Source organism: Pelobates fuscus, chromosome 5, assembly GCF_036172605.1.
Source record: "Pelobates fuscus isolate aPelFus1 chromosome 5, aPelFus1.pri, whole genome shotgun sequence".
Lineage (NCBI taxonomy): Eukaryota > Metazoa > Chordata > Amphibia > Anura > Pelobatidae > Pelobates > Pelobates fuscus.
The window spans coordinates 342,338,913-342,365,869 of NC_086321.1; the positions used below are offsets into that span (position 1 = coordinate 342,338,913).

A 26,957-nucleotide genomic window follows, 5' to 3' on the forward strand; every position below is an offset into this window, starting at 1 on the left:
TTTGCCTGAGCTCCCGCCGAAGAATGCACAATCTCGGATTAACCTGAGCTAAAGCGACATAAACCCTTGGCAAAATGCACCACTACGTTGGGAAGCGTTACCTGAACTTGGCGATGCCAAAACAGACACCCAGGACTACAGGGAACCGCAACAGCGAAGTGAGGCCTGCCGCGAGAGGCGACAGGGAATGGCGACCGCTTTCCCACCAGCCGCACGCGATGGCACAAGAATATGTACAGCTTCCCTACCTCCCCCCTATGGACCGGTGGGGGAGATCCCGGTCCCCACCAGACGGAGTACCCTCCACCCCACAACCCCCGACCCAGCAAGCGGCACACACAAGCAATGTGGGGAGTGGTACCTCCAAAATGGCGGATAAAGCGGCTCTAACTCAGCGAGACAAACCCCAATCTACCCAGCCGGGCAATAGCGAAACCGAGAGGGACCCGATAGACATCAACTTTGAAAACTTTTGGGCCCAACTAACGAATCGCATGCAGACTGCTGGGCCAAGTCACATGAAGCCCGCAACACGTGCGACCATCGCCTTCAAGTGCCTGGGATCCCCGAGCCACATCCTCCCGAATCAGAGGCCCTCCTGGTCCAAGAGCAAGAGGGGATATACCCCACAGGCAGGGCCGGTGGAAGGATTTTTGCCGCCCTAGGCACTTCGCTCACAGGGAGTGGAGTGTGTAGGGGATGTGTTATGTGTTACTGTAGAGGATCTAATGTGTGTGCTTATGGAATGTAGTGTATAGGGATACCAGTTTTTGTAGGTGATGCAGTGTGTTTGTATGTAGTGGAAGCAGTGTGTTTTTGTGTAAGGGATAGAAAGCAGTGTGTATTTGTGTATAAGTGATGTATTGTGTGTTTCTTGTTGTGTGTAAGGGATGCATTGTGTGAATCTGTGTTTGTATGCATAAAGGATGCAAAGTGTGTTTCTGAGTATGTAAGGGATGCAGTGTTTGTGTCTGTAAGGGGTTCGTTGAGTGTGTGTAAGAGATGCATTGTGTTTCTGTGTGTGTGTAAGAGAAGCAGTGTGTGTTTGCATGTGTGTGTAAGTGATGCATTGTGTGTTTCTGTGTATATGTGCAAAGGATGCATTGTCTTTACGTATCAGGGTTGCATTGTGTGTGTGTGTGTGTGTGTAATGGATGCATTGTGTGTTTCTCTGTGTGTAAGGGAAGCATGTTGTGTTTCTGTGTGTATAGGGATGCATTGTGTGTGTGTGCGCGTAGTGTGAAAGAGCTCCCTGTCCTGCCCCCTGTCCTATAGAGCTCTGCCTTCCATCCTTTAGAGATCTCCCCTGCCCCTTAGTGGTCTCTCCTCTCCCCCCCCACCTCCCTTAGTGGTCTCCTTTTCTCCCCGACTTTCCATTAGTGATCTCTCATCTCCCCCTTAGTGGTCTCTGCTCTCCTCTGCCCCCCTTTCCATTAGTGGTCTCTCCTCTCCCCCCACCCTCCCCTAGTGGTCTATCCTCCACCCCCCCTCCCTTAGCGGTCTCTCCACTACCCCCTCCCTCCTTTAGTGGTCTCTCCCTCCCCCACATTCTTCTCAACGCCCCCCCGTGTTCTCATCTCCCCCCCTCCCATGTTCTCTTCTTCTTCTCCCCCCCTGTATTCTCCACTTCTTCTCCCCGTCCCTGTTATCTCTTCTTCTCCCCTCCCCCCTGTAATTTTATTTTCTTCTCCCCCCTTCCCTCCCTGTAATCTCTTCTCCTCCCCCCTAATCTTCTCTTCTTCTCCCCCCCTGTAATCATCTCTTCTTCTCCCCCCTCCCTCCCTGTAATTTTCTCCACTGCCCCTCCCTCCCTCCAATCTTCTCCACTCCCCCCTCATTCCCTGTAATCTTCTCTTCTTCTCCCTCCAATCTTCTCCACTCCCCCCTGTAGTCTCCCCTCCCTGTAATCTCCCTCCTCCCCTCCCTGTAATCTTCTCCACTCCCTCCTCCCTCCCTGTAATCTTCTCCACTCCCTCCCTGTAATCTTCTCCACCCCCTCCCTGTAATATTCTCCCCCCTCCTCCCTCCCTGTAATATTCTCCCCCCCTCCTTGTAATATTCTCCCCCCTCCTCCCTCCCTGTAATATTCTCCCCCCCTCCTTGTAATATTCTCCCCCCTCCTCCCTCCCTGTAATATTCTCCCCCCTCTTCCCTCCCTGTAATATTCTCCCCCCCTCTTCCCTCCCTGTAATATTCTCCCCCCTCTTCCCTCCCTGTAATATTCTCCCCCCCTCTTCCCTCCCTGTAATATTCTCCCTCCCTCTTCCCTCCCTGTAATATTCTCCCTCCCTCTTCCCTCCCTGTAATATTCTCTCCACCCCCTCCCCTTCCCTGTAGCGTGGCCGAGCTCCTCTCCGGTCCGCAACCCGGCCGGACTGACAGGAAGTGCACACTGAGAGTGTGCACTTCCTGTCAGTCCGGCCGGGTCGCGGACCGGAGAGGAGCTTGGCCACGCTACAGGGAAGGGGAGGTGAGGCAGTACAGCAGCCGCCTGAGCACTCTCCTATATGGCGCCCTAGGCGGCTGTCTAGTTCACCTTATAGGAAGCGTCAGCCCTGCCCACAGGTGCCAGCCACACCGACGGAGGGTGGCAGAACCTCAGCGACGGTGACCAAAGAACAAGACCCACTGTGCAACCCCGACAGGGGAAACCTTGGGCCACACTGGACCCCGAGCTCGAGGCACAAGGGCATCAGCTCTCAAGAAGTACCAGGGCAGAAGGGTACAAGCAGCGCACCTGGGTTCCAAACGGCCCACAAGCCCACTGGACTTGATTTCGTCCTGGGGACCATGGACTCCTAGTATCATACAGCCTCACGGTTTTATTTTTTCTATGTATATATAGTTTTTTTTTTTGTCTTGCCTATAAATATGCATATAGTTTTAACTGAGTAGGCACTTACTGCTAAGAAAATTGTGAACTCCAAATAATGCCTAAATATGTATCAGCTCTAACAGCCAGATCTTACCAGTCTTAGTGACACTTACTCATGTGCTCACACTCTAAGTCTGACAGCCCAACCGCTGCACGGAATATACCCACTATATGTATATACATATCTGAGCTAGATGTTTAACTATAGGGATCCATAACTCACTAACCGGCACGTCACCCACGGATACATAAGCAACGTAAGCCAAATAACCATAACCACCGGCAGGCCGTGACAGCCCACACACACTGAGCAACGAACAGGATGGGTTAGCTTATCACATTAATATACCACTCTGTGACTTATCCTTCAAAATGCGACTCTACTAACTTACAATAATTTGTGCAAGTACAAAGGTATACCCCATTCTAATTTATGCCTGAATAACATGAGGATTGCCTTTGGGGTACCTCTTGCAAGTCTGTTACCCTATTTGCACTGCAAAAATAAAGAATAAAAAAAAACGAAAAACTGCAACAAATGTTATAGTATCATATAGTAAATAGGTTTTTCAGTAAAAAAAAATAAAAAAAACAGACTACTATACATGGCATGTACACACATTCCTACATACACACAATGACATACACACACACACACACACACACCTCATAAACACAAAGATAAACAGTCTTGTGATCTAACAATCACTTGTGAAAAGTGATTTTCAAACTTAAACCCAAAATGGTCGAACTGGAAAATTTCTCTCATCTATGCTTCCAGTTTAACTAATTGCCTAAAATTTTAAATTCCTTTAAAATAATTACTCCAGTAAATATCCCTGCCAGTATTTTCCATGAATAGTCCTCTCAAAGTGGACATCTGGCCACCATATGAGCTAGCCCCTATTTTACCTCCGATATGGTTTGGCTCGCTTGATAAACACTTTGAAGCAAGGATTACTAAAAGTAAATAATTAAATTTTCCCAATTTAAAGGAAATTGCTATTGAAAGCATCTGCATCTTTCAACTATCCTAAACATTCTGCCACAACCAAGGATAAATATGGCATAGAAAAGTTGCACAAAGAAGAGATAAACCGTACCACCATGATGAGAAAAAAAACTAAGCTTAAAAAAATAAAATAAAATAAAAAAAAGTTATTTCTAAGCACCACACCCTCAAGAGAAAGCCCTTACATTCCTTCACAATAATGAAACCTGATAAGACGTTGACGAACTAAGAAGGGATCTCTTGGTATGTATGTATGTACAGTAGATGTTATGTTTTATATTTTGGGGTTTAATAACAAAATATAGCGCAGGTAACAGTGTGGCAACAGATGTGGCAACAGAAAGCCAAGCTAAAGGAACATAGAAAATTAGCTTTTACTTTTGGGATTTTTTCATTTCATCCCAAAAATGACAAGCGTGTTAATGTTAAGTATTTGCTTGCTTAGTATCAGAAAGGAAGGGGAATCTGTAACGGTTTATTGGGTGTAGGAAATGGCGATTTTGCTGGTTGAGAGGGTGACTGTGTTTCAGGTTTCACTGTTGGGTGAGATTCTGATGCAGAATGTTTAATTACCTCGTTTTCTTCGTTAATTCTCTTCTCCTCTGCCATCCTGGCTTCTTCCTCCCTGGCATGTTTCTTGTTTTCCACACTTTTCCTCCACTTGCCTACACTCTCACTCTGTGTTTGCAGTGTCAAGGCCTCAGAGAGTCTCGATAGTTCTTCTTCTTGTGTTTTCCTGTGATAAATATGCGAACAGGTCAATAAGATAGTATATACAACCCCTTTACAAGTATCAAAAATGCAACAAGCAAGTGACAATTTCCCTATTTTCATACTTAACAGAGTTATTCACAAGGTTTGTAATCCATAACAAATTAAAAGAGAATTGCAAATTTAAGTTAAAAAAAACTAAGGAAAACTAATCTGACGTTTAATCTGGCTATTTTAAAAGGACACTATAGTCACCCAAACAACTCTAGCTTTATGAAGCAGTTTGGGTGGTTAGATCATGCCCTTGAACTTTTGTTTCTGTTTATGCAGCCCGAGCCACAACTCCCCTGTTTGTGACTGACACAGCCTGCATGAAAACAAAATGGATTTCTTTTCAATCAGATGTAAACTTACTTTAAAGGTTTTTATCTCCTGCTCTGTAAATTGAGCAAATTAAAATTAATAATAATAAATTGAACAAATATGCAATGAAGGAAGTGTAAACATTAGATGACTATTTACAGGAAGTGTTTAGGAAGGATGTGTAAGTCACATGCTGAGACGTGTGCCTAGTGTTACAAAAACAAAGTGATTTAACTCATAAATTGCAGAGAATTGAGCAGCGAGACTGCAGAGGCATAATCGATACCAAATACCAAACTGTGTGCTGTGGTGCCCTGGGGCACCGCGACGTGCACACAGGGGTGCCGCGGAATCTAGATTACTGCTCAACAGGGACCCAGTCGAGTGTCGCGGTCCTTTAAGACCGCGACTGGACCCCTGTAATGTCAGCTGACTGGGCGGAAGTGACAGCCTGTTACTTCCTCCCAGCATCCTGCAGGAAGACAGTGCGGGAGGGAGAGGAGCGTGAGGAGCTCCAGACCCCTTACTCCCACAGCAGCAGGACTCCAAGCCACCCTCCTGACACATAAGGTAAGCTGACAGGAGGGTGGCTGGAGATATACAAAAATAAAAATAATCACTTGTGTGAGTATATGTGTGTGTGTATATATATATATATATATATATATATATACACATATATACACATACACATATATATAACAGTGTGCTTCTGTGTCTGCGTGTCAGGGTGTGTGTTTATGTCAGTGTGTGTATCTGTGTCATGGTGTGGGCATGTATCAATGTTTGTGTGTGTCACGGTGCATATGTGTATGTGTCTGTGTGTATCTATATGTGTGTATGTGTCTATATGAATGTGTGTGTATGTGTCAGTGTATTTATATATATATATATATATATATATATATATATATGCATCTGTGTGTTAATGTGCATGAATATCTGTATGTATATACATCCAAGCAGTCAAACACCAGCACAACATACAAGCACACTCCTGCAATCTAACACAAATATTACATACAAACCCACCCCTTCATTTAAACACAAATACTTCACACAAATGTACATCCACATTTAAAAGTGAAGATTACATTCAGACAAACCCAGCAAGCATCACATACAAACACACCCCTGTATTAAAACACAATAAATGTATACAAGCATCCCTTCAAACACCAACACTGTACATTACACTATAGCGCCAGTAAATGCTGCAGCGTTGTACAGATATACAACCTAGAAATTGACTTGGGGCGCCTTGGAAAAATACTGAAATATTAAGGGTGCCTTGAACCGAAATAATTTGGGAACCACTGATCTATACATTAAACCTGCTTTATTAAGCTAACGTTGGTTTTGTGTCTATAGTGTTCCTTTAACGTAATTTTTTTTGTTGTTGCAGTTTTGCCATTTTAACGTAAAATGCTAAATGCCCTTTGAATTCACAGTGAAGAACCTTGTGTTTGTGCAAGTGGTTCAAAAGTGAAAAAGGCTACAGCTGGAACAAAAAGATGTATTTTTATTATTACGTTCCAAAATGTGCAACCAGTCAGTGAGAGAACTTTGCCAATATAAATTGTTCAGTAGTTGTTGTTTAAATGCATTTACATTTAGTTATGATGCACCGCGATATTCTTCACCACTACATGCTGGGAATTTCTGTTAGTAGCTCGTACCGCTTTCATAAATCCTTTTTGTATTGAATTTTTTTTTTTTTAAATAATCAGATTTCACATCTGAGTTCGCAAATGTGCATTTTTTACTTTACGTACCATTTTATTTATCTGCTGTTAAATTTTAGTCAAAAGCAGATAATAAATCAGATTAATAATAAGTGTATTTGGTTAATTGTTTGTTCACGTTAACTCTGACCTTGTTTGTATATCAACGTTTCTTATTTACCTGCAAGTCAGGTTTTCAATAACAACAAACGTACCTCTCCATACCACATGTATAAACAAACATTACATTTATATATACTAAGTATTATACTTTTTTTTTTGTCAATCTGCTTCAAAATGGTTTTGCCAAAAATGCAGGGGATGGTGCAAATGCGATAACTCCCAGAGACATATAGCACCGTAATTACTACAGTAAGCTATAATAGTTATGGTGCAATGCCCCTTAAATATAAATGAACAAGATTTACTGCTGTCATACTCGGAAAAAGAATATTAATAAAGATGTGTCATCATAGTACTTAGGAGCCAGAGTTTAAAGAAAAATATTGACCGACTGAACGCTTATCAACACCACTTTGAGCAAACAGTATGTCTGTTGCAGAGTCTTAAATGGCCACTTAAGTCAACCTTTGCACAGGTACGATAAGGGACAATAGTCACTGTTGCCACTGAGTCATCAGAACAATTGCAACATTAAAAAAAAAACAAAAAAAAACTTGGATCTCTAAATTAGATATTCTAAAACAAGCAATATATGCGTTATCCCCTGCTCTGAGCAAATGCTTTATAGCTCAACTACTGACAATTTATAATTATTTATACAGCGCCCATATATTTGGCAGCGATATGCAATAGGTAAAACAAGACAAACAATTAATTCTAACAAAACGTTTGCCATACGGGAAGAGCAGGTGAAGAGGGCCCTGCCCAAACAAGCCGATATAAACATTACGGTAGTTCTGTGGTTTTATTTTTTGTAAAATAAAATGATTTGCCAACATTTGACTATGCGTCTCTGTACGTGTTCTTTCCAAATCACGTTTCAAAGTTATTATTATATAACCACTATTTTATCTTTACTATTTACATGGTTAATTCTTCTAGTCTACAACTTTCTAAATAGTAATTGTTTTTTTCCGGTTGTGTAACGGATTGATGTCAGAGGTACATTCCATAGGGCATAAAAAAGGGAGTAGAATCTCCATGTGATTGACTTCTGTGGATCTGGTCTAAAAAAAAAATTTAAAAAAATTCCTTGTAGGCATTATACCTATCCCATCTACAGATTTTTCGACATATTAAAGGGACACTATAGTCACCTGAACAACTTTAGCTTAATGAAGCAGTTTTGGTGTATAGAACATGCCCCTGCAGTCTCACTGCTCAATCCTCTGCCATTTAGGAGTTAAATCCCTTTGTTTATGAACCCTAGTTACACCTCCCTGCATGTGACTTGCACAGCCTTCCATAAACACTTCCTGGAAAGAGAGCCCTATTTAGGCTTTTATTGCAAGTTATGTTTAATTAAGATTTTCTTATCCCCTGCTATGTTAATAACTTGCTAGACCCTGCAAGAGCCTCCCGTATGTGATTAAAGTTCAATTTAGAGATTGAGATACAATTATTTAAGGTAAATTATATCTGTTTGAAAGTGAAACCAGTTTTTTTTTCATGCAGGCTCTGTCAATCATAGCCAGGGGAGGTGTGGCTAGTGATTTAACTCCTAAATGACAGTGAATTGAGCAGTGAAATTGCAGGGGAATGATCTATACACTTAAACTGCTTTATTTAGCTAAAATAATTTAGGTGACTATAGTGTTCCTTAGTAGTGTTAGTCCACTATAGTGTTGGCATTTTTGGGGCCCCTCTTCATATACAGCTTCCATATGCTGATCAAGTTCAAGCAAGGGAGGGTGTAGGAATGGAAGACAGACCTCCAAAGAATAGACCTTAACCTTTTGCATAATTGATATTGGATGTAGCAAGACCCAACAAAGATCCAAGTGCCAAATTCTTTAAGGAGAATTCTAATAGTGTCCTTTTCCTTTTCTACCAACAATGCTTGGGTAATCAACTGTGTAAACACCTTTCAGCCTCCAGGAAACGGTGTGTCCCAAGGTGATAAATCCAACCTGGACTATAATTTAGTTTTGGAAATATACCGAAACATTTTCCTTATTTTTTGGCTTTTTAAAGAAATGCCTAAGCATGTTTTGCTACAAGTCAAATTTACCGTCGTTCTTCGGCTTCTTTTTCGGCTTGGTTGCGCGCCCTTTCTGCAATGATCTCATCACAGATGACATCATAAGATTTGTCTGATGCATGTTCGCCCATGATCCAGACCCATACTTCCTCATCGGCACCGAGCTGCCAATTTACAGATTTCTTAGATGCTAAAAAAATAAAATAAAATATTTTTAGATTTTATTGTATATGAAGTTCATTATTAGATCTGTCACCTCAAATGAATCAAACAGTAAAAATATTTTATTTATAGGAACACTCCAAGCCCCTAGCATTAATACAATGTATAGAACAAAGTGCATAATAACCATCTCTGAATTTTTATTCAATTGAAGCCAGAAACACATTTAAAAAAAAATAAAAAATACATAATTAAATAAATGAAAAATACTTTTTACATATTTTTTTAAAAATACATATCGTATAACCTGCCTGGAGCAGTTGTCATTCATCTTTTACGTCAACAAGATTTACTGCACATGAACATTCCTTCTATTCATTCCTAAAAGAAATTACTGATGCACATGTGACCTTCTATATGCAGACATGTTCAGTTATTCCTCCCTACTAATCATTAGGAAATCAGGGTGAAAATGGGTCAGCCATTTCCTGTTTGGACTACACATTCTAAAGAGTGAAGTCACTTGGAATACCAGCAAAAGTGATATTTGCAGGGTAATTGGGGTTTGGTGGCACTGATGAGTGACTGTTAAAAGGCTGGATGGTGGAATTTAAAGGGACACTCCGCCCCAGCACCCACACAAAAAAATAAAATAAAATAATAAAATAACAGTTTTGTGCAGCTGATCTGCAGCTTTTACACAGTTTTACAAAGCAGGTGCTCCTGGCAATTGCTTCCTCTTGAGTTTAACTCTACTGAACTAAACAACCAGGAAGTAACATGACCTGTTGTCAGTTTGACAGTCAGGGGGGTGTAACAAGGTTCATTTATAAAACTGCCACATCTGCACTTTTTGTAAAATGAAAAAAAAAAAAAAGAGGATGCACCCTTCATACCTAAAGCACTTCAGCAAGATAAGGTGGGGGTGCAGCTTGTTTATAAATATGTTTATAACCATCGCTTTATGATGCAATATTTCTGCTTGAAACAAAATTAAAAATACTGATACAGGGGGTGGGGCCGGACCGCCGAGCTGGATGGCCGCAGGCACGTTGAGCTACTGCAAGCCACCAAACTTTAAGCATAGAAACTATGATTTTCGGCACTATTAGCGACCACCAGCGGCGGTCCACGGAGCAAAGGGGATAGTGGATCCAGGGTGAGGCTGGCTTGACGAGCTGCAGTCCTTTGGAGGAGAGGGCATCGATGCCCCAATCGGGGCCTACTCCGCCGGTGAGTGGGGCGGACGGCCGCTGCCCCACTATCCTGCCTATCAGAACCCAGCCTGGGGCCCAAACGAATGTGAACAAGGCCTTGTCCCCCCCCCCCCCTCCCCCCCCCTCTGGACCGGTGGGGGATATCCCGGTCCCTGCTGGGGAACTCACAGCTGAGCCGAAAGAAGCTGATCCTGAGACAGCGTGGTGAGCTCAAGATGGCCGCCGACCTGCAACCCCCATCACAACAATCCATCCCAGAGCACCAGAACTGGGCAACTATGTTTGCAGCAAAGTTCGAGCAGCTATGCCAGGAATTTTGGCTCCGAATAAGCCAGCGCCCGAAAACACACACAGCGCCCAAACCACTCTTACGAGATCCACCCGGTACTGCAGCGACCATGAGTACTGGGAAGCCCCTGCCACACTCACCTAAGACAGCGGGAGGTCTCCTCAGGGGATGGCCGACCTCACATGGCAGAATGCCCCACACGAGGAAACGGCAACTGCGGGAGAGACCGAAGCGGGACCAGCGCCGTCGGGGGCCAGCTGCACTACCACACACCCAAAACGCAATCTGCTTGGGGTCCCTATCCTCTCCATGGCGCACTCCCCGGTAACACATGGCATGTACAAGAAGCTGATGATCGATGAAAACGGATGGAGCTGCAAGTCAAGTGACGCGGTCTGGGACAGGAGGGATGCCTTGCTAGGGACTCTGGAACTCTCACCTAACCTCTATCGGGTTGGTGTGGGCTGAAACTGACTGGCTATGGGACATTTGTATCTCGGCTTGTGTATTTGAGCTGTTGAAAGTTTCATGTTGTTTGGGGGACCCCAGCAGTTTCTATTCTTTCTACCCTTACTTTACCCTAACTTTCCCCTGCTACACTACTCTGTTAGAACTCTCCCTTTTATTTGAGACTGGTTCTTGGTATTCTGTGTAGTCTTAACGTGTGTCTCCAATCAATAAACTCAGTGTAACTTGCCTACTGGCAAAAATAACAGGTTTTCACGCATATATGACAGTCCCACTTAAATGGCACACACCCTGCTCAGCGAGTTAAGCCTGATTTATGTGTCCTCTAGCCAGCCTATACTCTACGCGACATACACCTGATAGCACTGAGGACCGTTTCTCTTTGATAATAGCTGTATTACACAGTTACTTAATCTACTCTCACAGTCCAGTTGGTAAACAAAATTGAGAATTTACTGCAATATAGCAATCTGGACGTATGCTATCTAACCAGTAGCAATCATCTTATTAACAAAAATGTGCTTACTTATCAAGACCATGAATCTGTTATGCAAAAGCTATTTGTATTACTCTCTGCACACAAAAATAAAGAATTTAAAAAAAAAAAATACTGATACAGGACACATTTTATAAGGGCCGTGGGGAAACACGCTAAATATTTCACAGTATTTGAAAATACACACAGTCCTATGGCCTTGATTTAATAATTTTGCATAATCTTTTCAAATGTTTTAATATTAAAAATATATGTATTAAAAAAAGTATAAATATAAAAACAATATAGAACAATATCAAAATAGTTCAATATTTTTCAAAATGTTACATTATTTACAAAGCTTATCGAAATATATCTATTAGGTAGCTTGCTTATGAAAAATAAGATAATTAAAAGCAACACTATAGGCACCACAACAACTCTAGCATAATAGAGCAGTTTTAGTGTGCAGACCATGCACCTGCAGTCTCGCTGCTCAATTCTCTGCCATTTAGGAGTTAAATCACTTTGTTTATACAGATTTAGTCACACCTCCCTGCATGTAATATGCACAACCTTCCTAAACACTTCCTGTAAAGATAGATCTAATGTTTAAACTTCCTTTATTGCACAGTCTGTTTTATTTAGAATTTCTAATCTACTGCACTGTTAATAGCGTGCTAGACCTTGCAGAAAACAAAAATAAAAATTATAAAACAAATTAACATCTGATTGAAAGTGAAACCATTTTTTCATGCAGCCTGTGCCAGTCACTGCCAGAGGAGGTGTGACTAGGGTTGCATGGGCAGAAACAAAAGTTATTTAACTCCTAAATGGCACAGAATTGAGCAGTGAGCCTTTCGAGGCACACAAAAACTGCTTCATTAAGCTGAAGATGTTTTGGTGACTAGTGTTTCTCTAATGTGTTTGTTTACCTTTTAGATTTTCACTTGTGTGTTTGTTTACACAGGTTGTGCCGTTATTCTATAGTTAACCAGTAACATTCTGTGTGTCAGTGATTGGTGCCAAGAACCAGCTATACTGGTTTTAAGCAAAATAAGGAAATGGACAAAATCCAGGCCACTTAAACTGTTTATTTCGATCCATGGCATAAATATTCCAATTTGCTTGTGGAGATGTCTGGGGCAAATAAACCAATTCCAATGCAGTGTTTGAGTAGAAAAACCAGGATACGATGACACAATGGTGCGATGTGATTTATTAAGTAAAGATTACATACAGTAAAAAATCAACGTTTCGACCCTGCCGGGTCTTTTTCAAGATCATTTTTAATTTTTCTATATTTTGGACGCATGACTATTTGCACCCAGAATTTCGGTAAGGAGAGTGCCAAACTCATATTGATTGTTTATGAGACAATACTATGAGGGTTATTCACCAAACTGTCAGGACTTTAACTTAAAATTAATTTTTACACTTTAGTAAAAATTCCTGAATATCTTGTAAGAATGAACTAGTATATTAAATAAGAAAATTGAACTTGATGATAACAAAAAAAATAATTAATGGAAACAGGTTATTGATCAGGGAACAGTTATCCAAAAGCATGACATGTGAATTGTCACCACAACGTAACATGACATGGACACAACACAAATTAGGTGACACAACCAAATAGCTTACTAAATGAGAATTTAGTAGGATGACTTCACATATGAGTACGGACAGTGTAATGATATGCCGCACACTGTTGTGACACTCACCTCCAAAGCAAAAGAGAGACACTTTATTTTAACAACTCGATAGGTTTGTGAACAATAATTATTGATTTATCCACAAACTGGATCAAAAGACAGCGGATGTGGTGAACAAGAGAGCCCAGCCGTTTATGTAATGCTCTTTGTTTTTAACATGCAGCAGAAGATGTGTTGGAACCACATTAACAACCAAATGTGGCGACACACAAGCAGACACGGAACGTCTTGCATGGACAGAAACACACAGCAATAGTCAAGTTCCATCAGGATTGCATTTAACTACTCAGTCATCATTAGAACGTTCTACTGTTCCATTTCCATAAAGCATGTACAACCATAACGTGTATTGGCACGCAAGCACAGTATGGAATGTGGTATGGCCATATCCCTGCACACGTGCAACTTCCTAATTTTACAGAATTAACTTATTATGTCGTAATATGCACTGATCAGCAGTCAGTGAATGGAACACTAATATAGATGTTATGTAAATGTCACGTTACGCATATTAAACATATTATTCTAGGCCATTTAGTGGGAAGGCTCTTCCTAAAGACTGTTATACTAATGGGGTTATTTACAAAACTGAGAATCCAAAGGGATTCTCAAATTTAAAGCTAAAGTAGCTAAAATGGAAAAATAATCTCCAAGTCAACTACGCTCCAGTTCAGCTACTTTGGCTCAAAATGTGAAATTCACTTTGAATTCCAAACAATTCACACTTTAGTAAATAACCCCGTAAGCCTTCTCATCTGATCTGTGGTATCAGGTGGTGTTTGCAATATTATGGAAATGTGCAAAAGGATTCTACAGCTCGCAGGCACATGGGGAAGCATGACTGTACAGTCTCTCAAAACATGTTTTTTTCCCCACAATTACAGGGGCACTCAGGGTCCATATTAAAGGGACACTATAGCCACCAGAACAACTACAGCGTAATGTAGTTGTTCTGATGAGTATAGTCAGTCCCTGAAGGCTTTTTGCAGTAAACGCTGTCTTTTCAGAGAAAAGGCAGTTTTTATATTACAGCCTAGGGATACCTCCAGTGGTCATTCCTCAGATGGCTACTAGAGGAGCTTCCTGAGGCAGTGCTGCACAGTGTGCAGCACTGACATTCAGTGTTTCAACCTTCTAAATGAGGACACTGAATTTTCCTCATAGAGATGCGGATTGGCCAGGGAGACTTTTGGATCTACCCCCTGGCCCACGTCCTTGGCTGGGATCATCCGAATTGACAATCTCAGACCAATCCAACGCTATGGCAAAGCATTGTGATTGGCCGATATCATCAGTTCTGATATTGTCAGCCAATGAGGCAGATCAGAGGCAGAGCCAGCACCAGCAGACTGGAATAAAGTTTAGATTTTACTATATTTAGGGGGAGGGAGGCAAGGGTGGGCCATGGGAGCTAGATAGTGTTTAACACTTTAGGGTCAGGAATACATGTTTGTGCTCCTGACCCTATAGTTTTCCTTTAAGCTTTAAAGCACATTGACCATCCCACTCCATTTAAATACACCTAACTATTAATAATCAACCATATTAATACCGCAATTCAAAATTATGGTCGGTAGTCAGAAAACAAACTCAAATTAGGAGGATAAACAAGAAGACATTTCTGGAAGTTGTCTGTAAACTGCGCACTTCTAGCAACACAAACATTGAAATATTGAACTTTAATGACTTCACAAAGAGTTTTGAAGTGCGCCTGGAAGTGCTGCGTATGTAATTATGCTTTGTATTAATAGAATATTATGTTGCTTGGAATATCTGTTGCTATTGAGCATGTGTTAAAGTTCTAATTAACTCCTTTATCAAATGTGTGGTCAGATTGGCAGAGAAAAATTTGTAGGAGTAATGAAGTAATAAATTAAGAAATCGGTGAGAAGAAATATTATAGATATCAATTACTGGATTACATTTTAAGCCAACCGTAGCTAATGTGTCAGTCAAAAATCGCCAAACAATATTTGACCTGGTGGTAGTTCTCTGGGTCAAAATATGCCAGAGAAAAATAAAAGACTACTTCAAAGTGGCCAAGAGACGACTTCTACGTGGCTATAGTTCGTGTGCTCTGATAACTTTTTCACAAGGTATATGTCCACAAGAATGAAGGAATGAAGGAGCCAGGTAAAGAAGTGGGATCACGGGAGATGGAGATGAAGGTGTTATAGCCTTTCATACATTTTTGTCAAAAACCTTAATAATTTGTGCTCTGCAAAGTTACAGATAACTAGAAGGCAGTCCAGTTCTATTGTCAGGATATGTGTGGGTCCAACACCAAAAGTATAGTTAGATCAGCTTCCTATTCAAGGAGAAACCAGTAGAATGGAGACAGCATGCATATTATGGTCCTTAAAAATAGATAAATCATAATGCAAAGCCAAAGAAAGAGAAAAGCATAGCCACAAAACTCTGCAGTCAAGACAACAGAGATTTGACATTTTGTTGGATTAGCCAAGTAAAGAAAATAACCAATTCCAATAAGAATTTAAGAACATTCTTTTCGGGATCACTAAATGGGGAAACTGGAAATGTGGTAGAGTGGATCTAAACATGATACTGATATTATGCTATCAATTTGTGTCCAGAATAGTGACACTATAATGTGTATGTGCTGGAGTACAGCTGAGGCTTTGACGGCATTGGTTCTACGTCAATAAAACACATGGTAATATAATGTTTGGTTTAATTTCTGCTGCTAAGATGGTGAGAAGAACACATAGCAAGAAGGAGGTCTATTATCAGGTACTGTGATCAGTATACCCAAGGAAGGTAGTGGACAAGTATGACTGCCTTGTGTCGGAGAGCCATGATGTTCTCACTCAGTGTAAAAATTGCTTGCCGGTGCAACTTTGTGTCTGGAAGCCCCATACCAACAACCAATTTTATACAGTGAATGTCCAAGCTTGTGTGATTTAGTGAGCCACACATATCTGGTGATCGGTCACCTTTTTCGATTCAAAAAATAAATAAAAAAATAAAATAAAAAAAACAGTAAAATAATTATAGGTACTTCCTGAAATAAGTAAAGGAAGGTTAAAAGGATATTCATTTTTTTCATATGTATCATTTCAAAACACAACAACTGGGTTCTTGCCAAAGTTCACAAGCTGGAACGGGTAATACATAACAAGGAACCAAACCAGTTTCCAAAGGGGAAGTAAGGGAAGTAAAGATGTCCTATTCAATACTTGCAATGCAATTGGCTGGATTTACTCCCAGTCTTTCTCAGTGTAATATGTTTCCACTGGTGACTCCACTGTAACACAAAATGCATTGGAATGGGTTGTGACATGGTGCACAGACAGGGATAATTTCTGGTTGCACGCAATGAATCACCATACTTGTAACTCAATATTTGTGACCTTTAACAAAGAAATTTGAGCTATTTTAAGCAAGAAATGTGATCTTATCTTAGTTGTATTTTTAGGTTTTAATGGTTAGTAGGGGATGCTTGCCACATTTATGTCAACAGAAAACGGCTACAAGGAAATAAACGTGGGATAATCGCTATGAAACCAGTGGAATCAGCAGGTACATTCCATTAGCGACTACTAAACTTTTACAATTCTCGTGATCTTCCCCTTTGTTGCAAACCTACAGATAAGGTGGAATTTGGGACACTTTTTTTTTTTTTTTTTAATTCTTTATTTTTACTCGACAGGCAAAATCAGTGTACAGAAACGGTCAGGCTTACGCAGAAGCCAACATAAATATTGCAAGTGGTGTAAACAATACAGATTAAGTAGGCATTGCGCATCCTTCCTACTTCCATGCACAACTGTTACCCCATCGAGGGATTTTTATATTTATATTTAATCAGGCATATGGGCGGCATTTGGGACCCCTTCTTTTACCTTATGTCTTATGGCTAAACCCGTTTGTGGGTTTCCCAGCACCTCCGGCAGCTTGATTATGCCTGGTATATAAAAAACTTGTCCCTTGGAGACCAAGGGGTAATAGAGAGAAAGAGAGAGAGAGAGAGAAAGAAAAAATAAAAAACAAATAAAGAGAAAACGTATAGCAGGAATTGAAATAATAAGTAAGAATACAATTTTGAAAGAAAGTGAGAAGAGATAGTTAAAAAAAGATGAGAGAAGAGGAGGGGGGGGGAAACGTCCCTGTTTGCAGTATTATACCCGTATTGGTCCGGGGGGCCTTCGTATGAACCGAGTCCAGTCTCTGGTCAGTATCCTATCAAACTCCACTCGAGCCCACTGGGCTGTTGTCCCAAGGCTCCCATAGTTTTTGGAAAGACACCGCCGTACCCCTCACCCTAGCCGTCAAGTCGTCCATAATTCTACATTCACGTATTCTAGAGATCACCCCTGAGAACTCCGGGCCCTCTGGTTTTAGCCACTTAGTCGCTATCTCTCTGCGCGCACTATGAGTTATTTTATGAGTTAGTTTCTGCTCTCTCCTAGTCCACCCGTCAACTGTTCTGTTTAGCAAATATATCTAGAAGTCCATCTTCAGGGGTCTATCAAAAGTTTGTTTCAGCAGATCTTCCACCGCTTTCCAAAAACTGCGTATCTTCGAGCAATCCCACCACATGTGGATGTACGTTCCGCGGGATCCGCAGCCTCTCCAGCAGTCGTCCGTATCCACTTTATGCATTTTGTATAGTTTTACGGGCGTAGTATACCACCGGAACATAGTCTTCCAAGTCTGTTCCTGGAGTGTGACGCATATGGAAGCATTTTTATTCGCTTCCCATATCTCCTGCCACTCGATTCCTTCCAATGCCTCACCGAGATCCGCTTCCCATTGCTCAGTGTATGTCAAACCCCCCCACTCTTTATTTTCTGTACTAAGGTGAGCATATAAAAGTGTGATCAGACCTTTAGGTGCCAATTCGTCCGAACAAATTTTCTCAAAGAAAGTCCGCTTTTTCAGGGCTGCTGCTCTAATAAGCGGTCGTCTAGCAAAATCCCGTATCTGAATAAATCGAAAAAAGTCTGCTGGGGTTAAATGGTTGCCTTGTTGTATGTCCTCAAACTGGATGATCTCCCCGTTACGGTATAATTGATGGATCCGCTGTAGTCCGGCTCTTTCTATGTGTCTAAAGTCCCTTGGAGCCATGCCGGGTTGGAACTCTCTGTTCCTAAGTAGGGAGTCGACGCTAGTCCATATTTAGCATTTGTCATGTCCCAAATGTGGAGCGAGTTGAGTATGGCTGGACATGTCACTCTTATCATAGGTCTATGTTCCTTAGGGACCCACATCGTGAATTTGGGGTATATCCGAACCAACCAGCATGGACTCAATCTCCACCCACCTTCTTTCCTCTGGCGGGGAGTGCCACATGGCAACCTGCGTCAATTGAGCCGCAAGATAGTAGAAATACAGGTTAGGCAATCCAAGCCCCCCGTATCTTTACGTCTATACAGGATTTTTCTGGAGATCCTGTGCCTTTTATTCTGCCAAATGAAATCCCCTATCGATTTTTGTAACGGTGCCAATGGTGCTTTTGCGACTCGTACAGGTAGCGTTTGGAATAGAAACAAGAGAAACAAGAGGCGCGGGAGGACATTCATCTTAACGGAGTTTATCCGTCCTATCCAAGAGATAGGTTTGTCCGTCCATTTTTCTAGATCCCTTATCAGCGCCCTGAACATGGGAGTGTAGTTCGCAGAATATAAACATTCCGGGGTTGCCGTTAGGTGAATTCCTAAGTATGTCAAGGAGTCTTTTTCCATCTTTATATTGTAGGTCTCCTGTATGTCCCTCGTTTCCGCCTCCAAAAGGCCCACTGACATAGCGCTGGATTTGTGGATGTTCGCTTTATATCCGGACACTTCCCCGTATGCTGTTATTACCTCTTGCAGTGCAGACATTGAAGCTGCAGGCTCCGTCATGGTCAGGAGGACGTCGTCCGCATATGCCGAGACGGTAAAGTCTCTATCCCCCACTCTGACTCCTCTGAAGTTCGGGTGTTTGCGTATCGCTTGTAACAAAGGTTCACGCGCCAATATGAAGAGAAGAGGGGAAAGTGGGCACCCCTGTCTGGTCCCGTTGTAGAGCCTGAAAGGTTTCAGCGGGGCTCCCTTTATCTGCACCTGTGCCCTCACCTTATGGTACATTGCCTTGATAACAGTTATGTATTCCTCCGTAAATTCCAAATGCTTCAGCACAGAGAACAGAAATTGCCATCGAACCCTGTCGAAGGCCTTTTCTGCGTCGATAGATACGATCAGGGTGGGTGTCCCGGTGACCTTTTGCTTCCAAATCAGGTCTGCATTCCTCCTCGTATTTTCAAACAATTGCCGACCTTGGATAAAACCTACCTGGTCTGCATGTATAAGAGAGTTCAATAACGGGTTCAATCTGTCCGCTTGCACTCTCGCTAGGATTTTCATATCATGGTTGATTAACGAGATAGGTCTGTAATTTGTGGGGTGGAGTGGGTCCTTCCCGGGTTTAGGTAGAAGCACGATCGTGGCAATGGACATATCGGTGTCTAAGGACCCACCTTGCCTCAGGTGTTCAAATAGCTTAACCAGGCGGGGTGTAAGTTCTTCCCTGTAGGTCTTATAATACGTGCCGTCAAAACCGTCTGGTCCCAGTGCCTTAGTACCCTTCAGGCCCGATATGGCTCTGTCCACTTCTTCATCAGTGATTTCTGCTGCCAAACCATTCACCACTTCTCTATTTAATTTCTTCAATCCCAAAGTGTCAAGATACTGTAGGATATGTTCCTCTTCTTGTTCGGCATGTGTATTTCTCAATGGAGTGTGATGGTATAATTGTTTGTAGTATTCCTCAAAAACCTCAGCTATGTCTGTCGGCCTCGATTTGGTCGTGCCATCCGGGTGTCGTATTGCCGTGATGTGAGACCGTTCCTGTCTGGGGCGAAGCGTCCTGGCAAGGAGAGTGTCCATCTTGTTCGCTTTTTCGAAAAAAGCAAGATTCGAGCATACCATGGACCTGGCAGTGTCGTCTAACAACAGTGTACGGATGTGTCTCCGCACTGCTTCCAATTGCCTGTAGAGCTCACCGTTCGGGGTCAATTGATGTTTCTGTTCAAGGGCCTCTAGCTTTTGATGTTTCACTTTCTTCCGTCTGGTAGCCAACTTGATCATCATCCCTCGCACCACATCCTTATGCGCCGCCCATACCGTACTCGCCGTCACCTCTGGGGTGTCGTTCACTTTGAAGTATTCTATTATCTCTTTCCAGATCTGTTCCACCATTTTAGGATCCCGTAACAAGGACGTATTCAGTCTCCATGGTGATGCTATGCACAGATTGCCCAGGGTGATATGTTACCTACCTGTGACCCTATCGTGCGGGAGATACCCGCTGCGTTTGCTAAAAACAGGTCGATCCTGGAGTAAGTTCCTTGAGGGGCTGAATAAAAAGTGTAGTCCTTGGTTCCCGGGTGGTGAGCCCTCCATACATCTATCAGCCCGGTTTCGGCAATAAAGTCTTTGAGCAACTGGTCCTGTCGTCCTCTCCCTTGGGATCTTGGGACTCCATCTTTCGTGCTCCTGTTACCCGCCGGGCACGGGGCCGCATTAAAATCCCCCCCCATTATGACCATGCCATGAGACAACGCTAAGATTTTGTCCCTCAATGTGCACCAGAATTCGGAATCCGGCTGGGTAGGTGCGTAAATGTTTATCAGATAAATGGCGTGTGAATGTAAGGTGCCCGACACAATAACGTACCGGCCCTCCGAGTCGACGTCTTGGGAAATCAGTTGGAAGGGACAGCTGTTACTAATAAGGATGGCCACCCCGTTATGTTTGCGATGGGACCTAGCTTCGTACGTCCCTGCATAGGTGCAATCTCGTAGTCTGAAACTGGCTTGTTTAGGAATATGAGTCTCTTGGAGGAAAGCAACGTCTGATTTCATTCTCTTCAGTTCCCTGAACATGAGACGATGCTTCTTCGGGCCGTTAAGGCCTTTAACGTTCAACGTAGTGATCTTGATCTCCATTGTGTGGGATGTCCTTCCCTGCTGTATGACTTTGCATCCCTTGCTTTTCCATCTTGCTGTAAGCTATTGTCTACCATGTCACCAGGTCTCGTCTCCCAGGCTATATTACTCCTGGCCTGTACTGTCAGGCCCGGGTCATCTCTAAAACCTGCTCCTATGGAAAGGACTCCCCCCCCCCCTTGAGAAAAAAGAAAAAGGAGAAGAAGAAAAAAAGAAAAGCAAGAATCTAGTAGAAGGCAGATTCATGTGGGGAGCACGTTCCCATCTCACCTCCGTAATCTCGCTGGGAGGAGCTGTGGAGCCCAGAGCCCTGTCTCCCATACGCCCTTCTGTCACCTAATTTGACCACTTAGTGCCCTCCAATTAGCTATTCCAAGGTATCCCCACCCCGTCCCCCGCCACCACCAACCTCCATTGGCAACAACTCGGGTCTGTCCTCTGCCAGGGTGCCCGGATGTCGCTCGCCCTGCACTTTCCATCCCCCCAGCTTGGGGTCGTGGAATGGGAAGTGGTCGATGCCCATAGCAAAAAAAAAAACCAAGCTAGGGGAATCACCATGGATACATCGGTCCAGCATGAAGACATAGACCTCCATCCATAACAAAGTAAACCTTACCGAGAGACTATAGCGTCCCCTTAAACAGTGAAAACCGTATTGTACAGTAATAGTATTCACAAACAAGTGTTCTCTGACTACTGTGACTAGTCTAATGTTCTACAGTTTCGCTTGTGTGGGAGTTAGTCGTGTTGGCCACTTTCCAAGTGGTAGGGCAGCTATTCCGTACCTCCCTGTCCTCTACAACCCTAAGGAGTGGGAGCCCACGGCTCTGTAAGAGAGTGATGCCCTCGATCCTGACTGGGAGAGCTAGTACCCATCCTAGTGCCACTCCCCTCCCGTTGGTCCCTACCTTCCCCCCCGTGGCCCTAGGACCCTCACTATGACAGGGCAGAATTGGAGAGGTGGGACTAGTGAAGCCTAAGAATATGTGGGTCCCGTATCCTGTCACCTCCCCTCACCCCTGGCCAGCCGTCCCGCCCTCACTGTGGGGGTCCCGTACTGAGCTATAATGTATACCGTCCAAGAGCATTCTTTTCACCTCGACTGTCCCCCCTTTTCAACATTCCGGGTAAAGATAAATTGAGTGAGGGCCTCAGATTACCTGGTGGGGGCGTCTTACCCCTCGCTCACTGTGTGTCAACCCCCCGACCTTGAACTCGCTACTGCGGGATCGAGGAGCAGAAGAAAAAGAAAAAAAAAAGGCAACAGGAAAAGCAAATAACATCACACAACTCTCTCTTCCCATAGGTATGTCAACCTAATCAGTGACCCAGGTGTTATGTAAAAGTCTTGGAGCCCAGTCAACCTGGTGTCTGTGGCTAGCACACGGAGTAACATACCAATCGTAAAAGTTGCAAACTCGTAAACATTTACCCACGGTGGTGAATAAGCAAGTTGGGTATATCTTAGTTAATAATACAGGGTACAATGGGCCAGCGCCTCTGACCTTTGATCCACAGTTTGGGAGAACATTGGTTTCTACAATTACGAAATAGATTCGACTAAGGCTTTATTTAGACCTACGTCTCTCTATCCCCTCCCCACCCCCTTCTCCCATCAACTAAACATGTAAACTGTTTTTCATTCCCCCTGTCTCACCTAGGGGAGTAATAGTATGTACAGTGTGCGCATATTAAGTTTGTCTGTGTGTTTGTAGTTTTTGTTGGTTTGTCCCCTTGTTTTTTTGTTTTTTGTTTTCCTTTTTTTTACTTTTTTGAAAACCTACGTTCCTCTTTCAAGAACCCCCCCTTGTTCGAAAACACACTTTTACGCTGTAGCAAGAACCCCCCTTTTTGTAGAACCCACATTCTTACTTTTGCCAATGACCACCCTCTTTGAGAGCATACTGTTACTCTTCTGTTAGGGACCCCCCTGTTCGAAAACACACTTTCCACCTTTTGTCAAAACACACTTTCCCCTGTTCGAAAACACACTTTCCCTCCCTCCCTTTTTTATTTTTTATTTATTTTTTAAAATATATATATATATATATATATTTTTTATTTTTTTTTTGGGGGGGGGGAGGGCTTTTTCTCAGTAACATACCCTTTTCTAACCACTCGTTAGCTATCTACATTTTAACCATAGGAGGAGAAAAAAGGAGAGATTGCAGAGCCGTGAAAATAAAAAGAACAAAAAAACAAAACAACCGTAGTTCTCTCTGCGTTCCCGAGCATTGAGTATACTTGTACTGGAGCTGTCCCTGTACATCTTACGCGGCGCGCTCCAGGACCAAACATAGCGGTAGTGCTAAGATGAGTGGGGAAGGTACAGCCACTCAGTCCAAGTCACAGAGACCATCCGCCTCCATACCCAGGTCCCAGAACCAACTGAGCCAGCAAAAGAGACCCACTTCCATATCATCCCTAGGCCACCAGGTTGTGTCATCAGACGCCATTTCCCACACCCCCCCCAAAGCAAAAAAAAAACAAAAAAAAATTTCCCAACTGCGGTACTACAACCGTAGTGGGGCCATCAGCCGACACCCGCTACCGTCGCGGAGCACCCCCTCCCTCTCGGTGACCACATAATAAGACCCGGGCACCCCACCCAAAGCCCGCTAAGCATTAATCGAGCTACCCAGCGACAGGCCGATACCCAGCCCCCACCCACAACTTTGTTTCTTCACCCCCCAACCCCAGGATACATCCTTCAGACCCCGGCAAAAGGAGACCATACGATATCCTCCGTGTCTAGCGGTGGCCTCTCACGCCTGCCTCCTGCCATTCCGTCTGCAACTGGGGTAGCTCCTCTGGGCCCAATGCCAGGTTGGGAAGGTTTGGGGGTGGTTGGACTACCAGGCTCCGGAATAAAAGTTGGGGATTGCCTCCAGGCAGCAGCACCTGCACCCAGTCTCCTTGGAAGGTGAGAAGTTTGAAGGGGAATCCCCAAGCGTACCTCACGCCCGCTCCCCTAAGGGCTTCCGTCACAGGCCGCCAATTTCTGCGCCGCTGAAGCGTGGAAGGGGCAAGGTCCTGGTACAGGGATATCTGCGTGCCAGCATACCTGACCGGGCCGTCCCGGTTTTCTTCATCAGCTCCTCTTTAGTACGGTAGTGCAGGAACCGAACTATAACATCTCTTGGGGCATTCCCTTCCGCCCGCAGTGCACGCATTGCCCTGTGCAAGCGCTCCTCCGGGAGCTCCGGAAGGAGGGGTTTTCAGATGGAGAGCACAAGCTCCTGTAGGTTTTCACCCTTGTCCTCCGGGAGGCCCCGTATGCGGAGGTCATTTCTCCGTGACCGGTTCGCCATATCTTCCATAGCAAGGTCGGTTTCTACCGCTTGTGCAGTGAGGTGGCTGACCCGGTCGACTGCCGCGTTATATGCCTGAGCGGTAGCATCCATGCGTGCCTCCAACCTCGCGGTACGTTCCCCCAGTGCGCCTATGTCGGCCTGCAGGACCGCCGTGGACTTGGCAATTTCCCCGGCGAGGTAGGTCCGGACTTCTGCCAGCTTCATCAGGATCGTGTCCTGTTCGGCGGCGGAGGCCTCCCTGTGTCCACGAGGAGAGGCCTGTGAGGAACCTCCGTCGCCATCTTGACTCTCTGGCCGGCCATGCTTAGGTGCCGTGAGGAGGTCTAAGACAGAACCCCCAGATTCCGACCCCTTCCTCGTCTGTTTTTTTGGGATTCTCTTCTCCATGTTAGGGGACAAGATGGGGAGAGGAAAAAATAAAATTTTAGGTCGCTTTTGTTAGCTTTTGGGCGCGATCAGAGCTAAGCTCTAAGGAGACACGTCCAGTCTTCTCGACGGTCAGGCCATGCCACTTGGGACACTTCTAAATAGTTCATCCAATACAGCCTTAGTATACTGTATGTGTTTTACTTTATCATGTCACAAAATAAAATCATATTCTGTCAAAATTACATGCAATATATATATTTTTTATTTTATCTGATGATAGACTCCGATTCTACCGTAGGATGGATAATTATTTTTTGTGATTTTATTGATATAGTTTTCCTTTTATCACCATTCTCATCTTTTATTTTACTTTGCCAGTAACGGTGTTCGTTAATAGTACTTTTACTTCGTCTTTGAGACCAGATGCAGTAATTTCCCACGGTTAAGTTGAGTATTTTTTTTTTTTTAATACATTTGAATAAAAAGGAATGCTTAAAAAGTGTCACATTTTACCAACAAATTTTATAAACTAAAAAGCTCCTATTTAGCCCACAGCTCACAGCCATCGTTGTCATCCAAACTTCCACAATACATCGTCGGCAGTAGAGGGGCTATACTTTGGGTGCTGGGAGACTCCTGAAATTTGTCATACTTCTAGAAACAAATTCATAAAAATATTTTGGATGCATGCCAAAAAAAATAAATATTTCCACAGTAAACCCTATAGTAAGTTAGAATTGTGTTGGTGCTTGAAGTGCTCCTTTAAATATAGAATAGAACATTTCACATTTCATTCTATTTCTACATAATCTGTTAATTTTGTTGTATGTGTAATGTTTTTATATTTTGTGACTATTATTTAGTTTTATTATTTTCAATGTATACATTGTCATGTCTTTGTAACTATAGCCTGTGCTAATCATGCAAAGTATTGTATCACCTTTGTCTTTGTCCATCATGTTAAAAGTTAGTTTAACCAGCTCAGGCCCATATATCTTTCTTGTTCCTTGTTTAATGGTTTTATTTCCCTACTTAAATACCTCTGTCTTATCTCTGTAATTCTCAATCTTAGCTTTTGTTTTTCCTTAAATGACCTTAAATCAAATGTCCATCTATGTACCCCCCCCCCCCCCAATCTCTTAGCCCATCTGACCCTAATATACATCTCTCTCCCACAGTCTGATTTTTAAACATACCCAGCCCAGCATAGAACTCAGAGCTCCATCAGCTGTTCCATGGCCATTTGAAACAGGTAGCCTTCTGGAAGACTGTCTTGAAGGGCTTGATGAGCAGCAGACCACACGTGCAGATTATTCATTACAAATAGGGTGATTTTCACTCAACAGTTTGACTTTATATATATTCGAACCAAGCATTTACAGTTGATAAAGTCAAAAGGTAAATGAATTAAACTAAGAGGTGGCTAATGAAATCATGAAGAATGCAAAGAAACTTCCCGTCCAGCTAGATGGTTTTACATTAACTACCTAGACACAATATTTACAGAAACATAAAGGAATGTCCCGCATTTCTACATTTTTAGTGTCTGTATAAATCTCACACAAAACAAAATCATCAAATTATCTACAACAAGAAGTACAGATAAAGCCACACGGCTATAAACTTGCTGTCTAGACCAGAAACTTCTATTTTTTATATAAATGAAAAACAGAATCTCTAGCTGACAGTACAGCTTATTCCATATTGTATAGAGCCCTGGTTCCTATGCTACAGGGCCATCTTTAATGTGGGGCAAAGGCAAACAGGGCAGCTGCCTGTACCCAGGCCCAAAGCAGCTGCCCCGTGGCCCATGCTGCCCTCAACTATTTATTCCCCCCCCCCCATGGGCCCCTGGTGTATCCTGTGGCCCGCACACTAGGGAGGCATTTGTAAGCAGGGGTCCGGTCATGTGCTGTGGCCCTTTAACAGCATGACCGGGCCCCCATGACGGTCAAGAGACTGAGGGGCATTGTGGGATACATGAGTGGGCAGCAATCTTTATTTTTGTTTGCCGACAGCATACCTACCAACAGTCAGGAGGGGAGAATGGGGACTAGGAAGGTAGGTCACTGATGGGGTGACAACAGTGATGTGACCCACGTCAGCAATGCCCATAACGGACAGGCTAACCTCGAAAAGGGGTAGACCCGT

General features: G+C 43.2%; 1 protein-coding gene across 2 annotated transcripts in view; it reads right to left on the minus strand.

The window, feature by feature from the left end:
- The window catches only part of SH2D4A (SH2 domain containing 4A), a 102,405-nt gene that overhangs the window by 34,310 nt on the left and 41,138 nt on the right, over window positions 1–26,957 (minus strand). For both annotated transcript variants that reach the window (XM_063455818.1, XM_063455817.1), the window contains exons 3-4: window positions 8,880–9,039; window positions 4,461–4,623 (exon numbers count right to left, since the gene is read on the minus strand). In XM_063455818.1, the coding sequence (XP_063311888.1) occupies window positions 4,461–4,623; window positions 8,880–9,039 (323 nt within the window). The remainder of the gene's footprint in view (window positions 1–4,460; window positions 4,624–8,879; window positions 9,040–26,957) is intronic.